Source organism: Sebastes umbrosus, chromosome 19, assembly GCF_015220745.1.
Source record: "Sebastes umbrosus isolate fSebUmb1 chromosome 19, fSebUmb1.pri, whole genome shotgun sequence".
Classification (NCBI taxonomy): Eukaryota; Metazoa; Chordata; class Actinopteri; order Perciformes; family Sebastidae; genus Sebastes; species Sebastes umbrosus.
This window is the reverse complement of record NC_051287.1, coordinates 20,214,012-20,222,777: the sequence shown is the minus strand read 5'-3', so window position 1 is coordinate 20,222,777 and position 8,766 is coordinate 20,214,012. Positions and strand designations below refer to the sequence as shown.

Here is an 8,766-nt window from a genome sequence, read left to right as displayed (position 1 = left end):
GTAATTAGGAGGGAAACATTTTATATATTTAAAAAATAATAATAAATTAAAAAAAGAGAGTAAAAATAATGACTAATAATAAATAAATATGTAGGGTTGCAGCTAACGATCGCCTTCGATATCTATTAGTCTGCTGATTATTCTCTTGATCAATCGTTTAGTCCACAATTCTGTATTGTTATTGTTGTGTTATGCTTATTCTAAATGATGTTCTGCTTTGGGGTAAAGACTTAGAGGGTTTGGGTAGATTTGAGTTTGCATTTTTATTTAAGACCAGAAACCTGTAAATCAGAGCCTAATCACAAAATGTATATTTCTGGTTGTAGTTGTACATATTATATCATATAAATGAATATTTTCCTATTAAATGTGCATTCATTATTCACTGTTTTATACTAATAACTCGAAAAGAAGTACAAACATACAGACCTGTGATAATGCAGACAGTATTATATTTGTTTTTGCACCAGCCTTTGCATTCAGTGAATAATGGGAGAAAACTAGGTGTTGCAACTGTATGTGAAATGCCACCATCAGCCAAAATCATTCAACCTGTACTGTATTATTGATCTTGAACCAATAGCAATGCACGGTTTGTTTTGGGGAGGAGCTATTGATGTTGGATATTGGTGTGGAAATGATGCTGATACCAAGTGTTCTGGTTTTGACAAAGGACTGCCGCTCCAGCATCACGACCTCTCAGTGTGATCCAACAGAAAGGTAAATAAAACCCAAAACAATTTAACTAATATTCTTTATTTTTATGTTATTAATTGCAAAATGGATGGTATCTGCACATTTTACTTGAGTGATATAAGAGTTATAAATCAACCCCTTAGCTGCACTGCATTAAGTTGCATATCCACACCCTTTGATACTACATCATTAATATGTTCTGTGATGTACACTGCTTTTCAGAGCCAGGGAAAACAAATGCATCATGAAAAGGAGAAATAAGCATCACGCACATAATGCCCAGCTAATCCCAGTGTTGACAGAGAGTATGTGGATGGTTCTGGATGTCTGTTTTGTTAGTGCTGGTGAGCATGTGACTGTGGATGTGCAGTGAGCGAAATCAAAAGCTGTAATGCCAGTTTGAACGACAGCCAACAATCTCCTCTCTTTGTCTCGCAGATAGAAGAATAAATATACCGTGCAAAATATACAAAGACGGAGCGATGTGATTTTAATTTGATCAGACTCTTTTTATTTCTCCATGTCGGTGTGCAGATCTCCAGTAATGACTGGCCAGCAGAAGCTTCTCTCCCTGTGGGTTTGGCTGCTGCTCATGGCAGCTCTGTGCCCAGGCGTAGACAGTAAGCGTGGAGGCATCTTCAAGGGTCGCGGAAAAGATAAAGATAAAGATAAAGGTAAAGGTGACGGCGACGGCGACAAAGCGCCTCCCTCCAAGAGCCGAGGCCTCCCCAAGCAGGGCCTGAAGTGGGCGGGAGCAGCAGCAGCCGGGATGCTGGGAGGCACGGGCACCGGGTACGGGCTAGGGTTGTTTGGTCGGCCGAAGCACAAATCTCATCACGGGCATAAGACGTCCTCCTCTGAGCAAGATCAACGGCATTACCATGACGAAGGCCAAAGATCTCACAACCAGTCTCTGTGGAGAGCCATTAAGGCGGCTGCCCCCGCTCCCACCACTAACATGTTCCTCACACTTGGACATGTGGTGTCTTTCCTTATAGCAGCCTGGATAAGAGACATCTGATGATTCTTCACATCAAATCAAATAAAAGCTCCTTTGAACAAATTGTCCTTCATGTCCTTTATTGTTTAATATGGGTTATGGTAATTATGGTAATATTACGATGAGTGGAGGGTAGAATATTTTTTTCTGGTTCTTTAGGGGCTTTAGCAACCTCAATCTACAATAAAAATGTGCACATGGAAGTTATTTGACAGGCTGATCCCAGAATGATTACTGACTCAATATACTTAAATTTGACTACTTTTAGGCCATCAAAAAATGTATTAAAGGTACACTGTGTAGAATTTGCGACATCTAGTGGTGTGGTTGCAGAATGCAACCAACTGAGTACCCCTCCGCTCACTACTCCTTTTCCAAGACTGTGGTAACGTGAGCCGCCGAGTGCAAAATCGCGGTAACGCCGTTTCCCTCACTCAGAGGCCGTCCTTACTATAATAACAAGACTTTAGGAGCAATGGAAGTCAGACAGCGGCTGGCGGTACCACGGTTTTGCTCACGTTACCACAGTTTCACAAGTGTTTACGGAGAACTACGGTGGCCTTCAGGTAACGTAAAAACGTGAAATGATCTCTCTAGAGCCAGTGTTCGGTTTGTCCGTTGTGGGCTACTGTAGAAACCATGAAGAGGACCCACTCCCTATGTAGATATGAAGGCTCATTCTAAGGTAACAAAAACACGATTCTCAGTTTCAGGTTATTATACACGAATGAAAACATTATCATGAATATTATATTCCATTTCTGCTAATAAATTCCCTGAATTGTTACAAACTGTTCCTTTAAGGATACTGCATGTGAACAACAATATGTGACCGTGTTTGTGAAATGATATAATTTAGGCAGTTATTGTGTTACTTATTTTATTTAACACATAAACATCCATGACAAACCATATTAAACCATATTAGTAACACAAAGCGTTTACAACTGCCAGTCAAAACCAGGAGAATTACACAGACTCCAAATATGAGCTCAATGACGCAGTTACAGAATATCTAAACTTAAAGGGAGATAAGTGCACTTTACAGACATTCTACAGTCTATAGATTGTATGAAAATGTCAAATTGTTATTTCAAATTGATTGGGAACATTTTGCTAGAATCAGGAAACAATTTTTGGGTGCAGTATGAAAGCGAATTAACTCACAGATTAAAAGAACAAAAGTGAAATGTGAAGTAACACTGGCTGGATAAGAACAAAATAAATCACAATAAAACAGTGCATATGATCACTTAATTTAGACAGTGTTCACTTGACTTTCTTCATTATAACACACCAGATATTGTGTGTGTGAACTCGACAACCACAGAGAGAATACATGGACTGAAGTGAACAGTGACAGTTTTTCTTTAAACATTTACTTGGGTGAAACTCCCTTGAAAATCCTGAAAACGTAATCTATGTAGCATTGTTTTCAAAACACAGTTTAACAAAGTGCTTTACAGAACCCAGAGGGAAAGTAATAATTAAAACAGTCAGATAAAAGAAAAACAAACTCAAACAAGAAAAGAACCTCAAACACAAAGAAATAAACTTCACTATACACAAACTCACAAACCCATTGGGAGGAAAAGGAGAGCATATAATTCCTGGAGAGAGACACACACCATGACAGCCAGTGGAGTTAGTGAAAAGCAAACAGAGGTATTTACAGACCCGCCAATACCTGACCCGTTTGTGATTATCTGACTGATAAGATGGAAGACTGGAAGATGCTGAGATGTACTGGAAAGTCTTTAAAGTATGTATGAGTATGCCTAGAAATATGAACAAGAATACAAATCTCCTAACCGCTACAGCCGTATTCATGCACAATGTGAGTTAACCAACAGACTCTGTAACTCCCACTGTTTCCAGGCAGTTTTAAGCCAGTTCCAGTGTTAAAGAGGACCTATCATGCTTATTTTCAGGTGCATACTTGTATTCTAGGTTTTCTACTAGAACATGTTTACATGCTTTAATGTAAAAAAAAAACTTAAATTTTCTCAAACCAGCTGTGCTGCTGCACCTCTTTTCGCCCTCTGTCTGAAACGCTCTGTTTGAGCTCCTTCCGCCCCCCCCCCCTCCTGAAAAGCCTAGTCTGCTCTGATTGGTCAGCTGGCCCACTCTGTTGTGATCGGTCAACAGAACCAAACTCTTCGGACTCCGCTCCAGCTCCACTCTAACTAGCTTGCAAACGTGTTATTTGGTGACATCACTACGTTACAGAAGAAAAGGCAGGACTTCAAGCAAGGCGTTTCAGGCAGTTCAGGAGCAGTGTTTCTTTGGGGGAGAGTAACTCCCTTTGGCCCTGACTTTGTAACTTTGCAGACTTTTTATATGGACAAAAAACTATATAACACACTAAAGAAAAGGAAAAAAGCACAAAAGCATAATAGGTCCCCTTTAACTTTTATCTGACTAACGATAGATATGACACGAAGTCACTGTGTGTGATGAGTAAAGTAAAAGGTACAGAAACAAAGCTTCCAGTTAGTTCTGAGATGCCAGAATTTAGAATTAAAGCCTTGAATTGTTGTAGACTTTTATCTGTTAAAAAACCTCAACCAAACCCCAGCTTTCACCTGACTACATGTAGTCAAAGCAGATTCAAAGCATCAGGCGCAGGTGTCAACAAATGCTCCTATTGTTCTCAACAGCTGCAGGCAAGGTAGCACATCAAAGCACACATGCTCACTGACGCCTCCTTACTGCCGAGGGTTAGTATACGTGCTATCCAGGATTTTACAGGCAACAAACAAACAATGTGTGAGTATCATCTACCTGAGATGGGCTGTACTTTACTTTGAGGACACCTTCAGTCAGATTTCTGTCATTAACTGTTTATTGTGGGATGGTAAACCATTTGTTCCGAAGCTAAATGGCCTCCAACATTTCCCATTATGGTTAACTGGTGTTAACTAATTTGGAGCATTTAGGGCCAGTTTGCCATTAGGGGCAAAATGTGGCTCATTTTATGACCATTAATGGCCTCTTCTTGGGCATTACGCAACATTGAGCTGAGCCAACATCCCCACAGATCATCGTGTTGAGCAAACCGACCGAAGGCATTTATTTCTCCTTTCACGTTATTTTCTTCTTCTTCTTTTGACGCCTTTGTGAGCGCTCCTTAGAGAAAAACAGCTCTCTCCGTTTGTTCCCACTGCCAAACTATATTATTTGGAAGCGATCGCTACACCTGCACTTTGCACTGACGATCTGAAAATCTGCTTTGAAAGCCCAGTTGTTGTTTTTTTTTTTAAATGGATCCAAGTTAAACATTCTTTTATATTTGATGAAAACAAATTAACCAATTGAAAAATCTATCTGTTGAATTGTCCGGTACAGGTGAAACAGTTACATGAACGATGTTAGTTGGATGTTTTTTGTACATATATAAAACCCTTAATGTCACATTCCTATTTTACACAGTAGCAGACATACAGTACTGTCACAATGACTGAACCACATGAATCTGTTTTCTATGCATTCAGTGCTTAATAACATGGAGTAAAAAAGTGCAAAGTAACAGAGATGCTAACTAAATTCTTGAAAGAATTAACAGAAAAAATAGTGTACAACACACAACTGATGATCTAACTGTAAAATTGACTCCTTTAGTTACTACAGTATATACACATGAGCATTTTGTTACTAGTTTTCTGCGGCGATAATAGATTGACTACATATGATCCAGAGAGCTTTCTATGGAGTTACATTAGCAGAATGTGGACGTGCAGATATAGTAAAGGAAGTAGAATCCATTTGGGGTATGGAAAAAGGACACCTAATTATTCTCACTGGAGAAGGAGTATGCTGGAGAGTAGCATGAGGAGGGAGGTGAAGAGTTGGATCACCCCGTCGCTCAGAGGGCTGCTGCGATTTCCCTGGGTTTGTTGCTCGGCTTTTCGTTCCTCCAGAAAGCGCTCGGAGTAGACCATGTACAGCTCAACGCAGCGCCGGGCCTTCAGTTGCTGAATCAGGGCCGGGTATCCGATCTCCTCAATGCCGACGGTGTCGCCATCATCCTTGTCGCCTCCGCCCGGACTTTTAGGCTTGGTGGAGCTGCTCCCCTGATCTTTGAGAAGGTCAGTCCTGTTCATGCAGCTACCCATGAACTTGTCGTAAGTCTCTGCCCGTGGCGGGGGCTTGTAGACGTAATCGCGGCCAAAGTCTTTTTCATCCGTGGATTGGGTGCCGTAGCGCTTGTACATGTAGTTGTTGTAGTACTGCTCTTCTTCGGGGTTGCGGAAATTGAAGTGTGGTCGAGGGAAGCGCCCGAGTCCGTATCCGACGGCCATTCCCGCAACGGCGCCGACGCCTGCTGCCAGCATGGCTTTTTTGGCGAAACCTGAAGACTGGGGCTGGTAACCCATACTCGATACAGATCGAGAGAAAGGAGACCCTCCCATCCCTTGATTACCACCGTATCCATAGCCTCCTCCGCCATAGCGGGGACTGAGGATCTTATTATTCGGGTTCCAGTTGGGGTAACCACCACCCATCCCTCCACCACCCATCCCTCCACCACCCGGGTATCCCCCAGGGTATCCCCCAGGCTGACCCCCAGGGTATCCCCCAGGCTGACCCCAACCCTGTCCTGTATTTCCCCCTCTGACTGGGTAGCCTCCTGCAGCTGGGTAGCCTCCTGCAGCTGGGTAGCCTCCTCCTGCTGGGTAGCCTCCTCCTGCTGGGTAGCCTCCTCCTGGGTTCTGGTTAGGATATCCTCCTGGGTTTCCAGCTCTGCCTGGTTGGTTAGGATAGCCACCTGCTGCTGGGTAGCCTCCTGCAGCTGGATTTTGATTTGGATAATTCCCTCTCGCCGGGTTTTGGTTCGGATACCCCCCAGCGGCCGGATATCCACCTGCAGCCGGATATCCCCCCGCAGGGTTCTGGTTAGGATTACCTGCAGGATTGGCTCTACCCGGATACTGGTTGGGGTTACTACCGGCTCCTGGATAACTCGGTGGGTTTTGTCTGGGAGCCCCTCCCGGATTAGTGTTGCCTGCTCCTGGGTAACTTCCACCACCAGGGTAACTTCCACCACCAGGGTACGGATTGGTGTTCCGGTTAGGATTCTGCGGCTGTCGGGGGTAGGACGGAGATGGTTTTGACCCACCCCTGTTGTTGGAAGACGACGAGGTCTTCTTGCTGCTGCTGCTGCTGGTCCCTCTCTTAGCCCATGTGGACTCAGTGTTCAGGAGGAACACAACAAGAAGGGACACAAGAGCCACCTCACACAACCTCCCCATCATGCCCCTATAAAGAGGAGGTATAATGAGCATTAAAAACGATTAAGCATTATAAAAACAAACAACTTATGTTTTAGGACAAGATATATATAATAACAACAATAACAATACAGTAAATATATCAAAAAAGACAAGTGTGTGTGTTGCGTGGAAGTGTATGGTAGGTGTTTGTGAGGAGGATATTTTAACTGCTCTTTAGGATGCAAAATGGCCTAGTGCCACCTTTTTTCTTTGGCAATGGATTATTATATAACCATATGAGAAATATTCTTATTCAATCCAAAAACACAATCATAACAGGAAGTTTCAAGAGCACCCTCAACATTATTCCCTCATCATTTGGTTAATTTAAAAATAAATATGCATAAATAAATTAAATCAATATGCTACCCACACCCATAACCACTATGCGTAAACGATGACCTGTTTTTTATTTTTAAAACAGTGAATCATTGCATCATTATTATTATTATCCTGCGTATTTAAACATCATATTATATAATGCCTATTTGTTTCCTTCGTCGAGCCTATAACCGCAAAGACACATCTAACATCATTATGGACTATAATAGAGTTATTTCTTACCGTGAATAGTCGGTTTGTGTGTGTGCTTCGATGGTAATTCGTCTATAATGCGTTGTTGTCTTCTCTCCTCTCTCGGCCTGTTATGCGCTCTCTCTGTGTCTCTGGCTGCGGGTGGTTTCAGCTAGCTGGGGTGCGCTCGATTTATATGTGCAGCATGAATCCTGCAGGGAATAGAGGTGGAGACTGTTGGCTGTGACGCCCCAAACGGTGACAAAAACCATCAATATAAACAAAACAAAAAAGCCATATTTTCAGATGTGTTTCATTTTTAAAAAGCCTATGCATTGTGAATTTTTGTGGGTTTACACTTTCTTTTCACTTTATATATATATATATATATTTATTTATTTTTTTATTATTAACATAAATGTGCCATATTATCAGGGGATTGTTTGCTGTGACTCACTTTTAAAAAGCCTATGCATTTATTATACTGCTTATATGGACACTTACTGGACAGGGGCGGGTCTAGAAAAGGTTTGATGGGGTGGCCAGTCACAGACTCAGAGAAGGGTGGCAAGATTTCAAGATTTCAAGCCCTTTATTGTCATTGTGTAGTACAACGAAATTAGATTGTAACAATCCTATAGGTGCTAGTGAAAAGATAATACAATAAAAAAGAGATTAGCATTATAAATATAAAAAATATAAAAGATAATACAATATAAAATATAAAAATACATTATGTATATTGATGAGATGACAGTTTTGCCAGATTACAGTTTTGCCAGATTATTGCGCAAAGTGTCCATCAGATAATTATATAATTATTGCACAGCATCATATAATTATTGCACAGAGTGATCAGCATGTTATTGCACATATCCGTAATATTTGAACACTCAAACCAATCATTCAGTCAAGCTGGAAGCCAATGGTGTAATATTATACTATATAAACAAAAAACTGAAAATTCACCACACTGTAAATGTATTTATTAATATTATTAGGGAAATTTCACATCCATAAAGCCAAGTTCTTGAGGTCTAACCCATCATTTGAACCTTCAAGGTTGAATTTAGAAAGTACTATCCGAATAAGAAACAATAAGACATGTTCATATACTCAATTTGCTTGAATGTTTTTGAGTGAAATGTGATTTATTGCTTACCATCTCTGTTAATGTATTATTTATTTCATATTGTCTTTTTTTCCTTTCTCTCTTTTATTATTATTATTATTATCATTTAGAGTTTCTTATAATTACCTTATGTCCTGGGAATGTATATACCT

At 40.9% G+C, this 8,766-nt stretch overlaps 2 protein-coding genes across 2 annotated transcripts; one reads left to right on the top strand and one right to left on the bottom strand.

The window, feature by feature from the left end:
* Nucleotides 1-564: 564 nt before the first annotated feature.
* Nucleotides 565-1,762, top strand: sprn2 (shadow of prion protein 2). The gene is made up of 2 exons (XM_037752224.1): nt 565-720; nt 1,231-1,762. Exons 1-2 carry the CDS (start codon nt 617-619, stop codon nt 1,715-1,717), a joined length of 591 nt encoding a protein of 196 aa, XP_037608152.1. The 5' UTR covers nt 565-616; the 3' UTR covers nt 1,718-1,762.
* Nucleotides 1,763-4,896: 3,134 nt separating this feature from the next.
* LOC119477939 (translation initiation factor IF-2-like) lies at nt 4,897-7,688 on the bottom strand. Its single transcript, XM_037752211.1, has 2 exons — nt 7,534-7,688; nt 4,897-6,955 (listed from the first exon to the last, which is right to left on the bottom strand). Exon 2 carries the CDS (start codon nt 6,949-6,951, stop codon nt 5,494-5,496), a length of 1,458 nt encoding a protein of 485 aa, XP_037608139.1. The 5' UTR covers nt 6,952-6,955; nt 7,534-7,688; the 3' UTR covers nt 4,897-5,493.
* Nucleotides 7,689-8,766: the final 1,078 nt, after the last annotated feature.

What these genes read in the sequence shown, in the direction of transcription:
- sprn2 (XM_037752224.1), top strand. Translation starts at nt 617, where the DNA reads ATGTTGGATATTGGTGTGGAAATGATGCTGATACCAAGTGTTCTGGTT. An exon ending in CAGTGTGATCCAACAGAAAG is followed by an intron (nt 721 to 1,230) that starts GTAAATAAAACC and finishes GTCGGTGTGCAG; the next exon opens with ATCTCCAGTAATGACTGGCC.
- LOC119477939 (XM_037752211.1), bottom strand. Translation starts at nt 6,951, where the DNA reads ATGATGGGGAGGTTGTGTGAGGTGGCTCTTGTGTCCCTTCTTGTTGTG.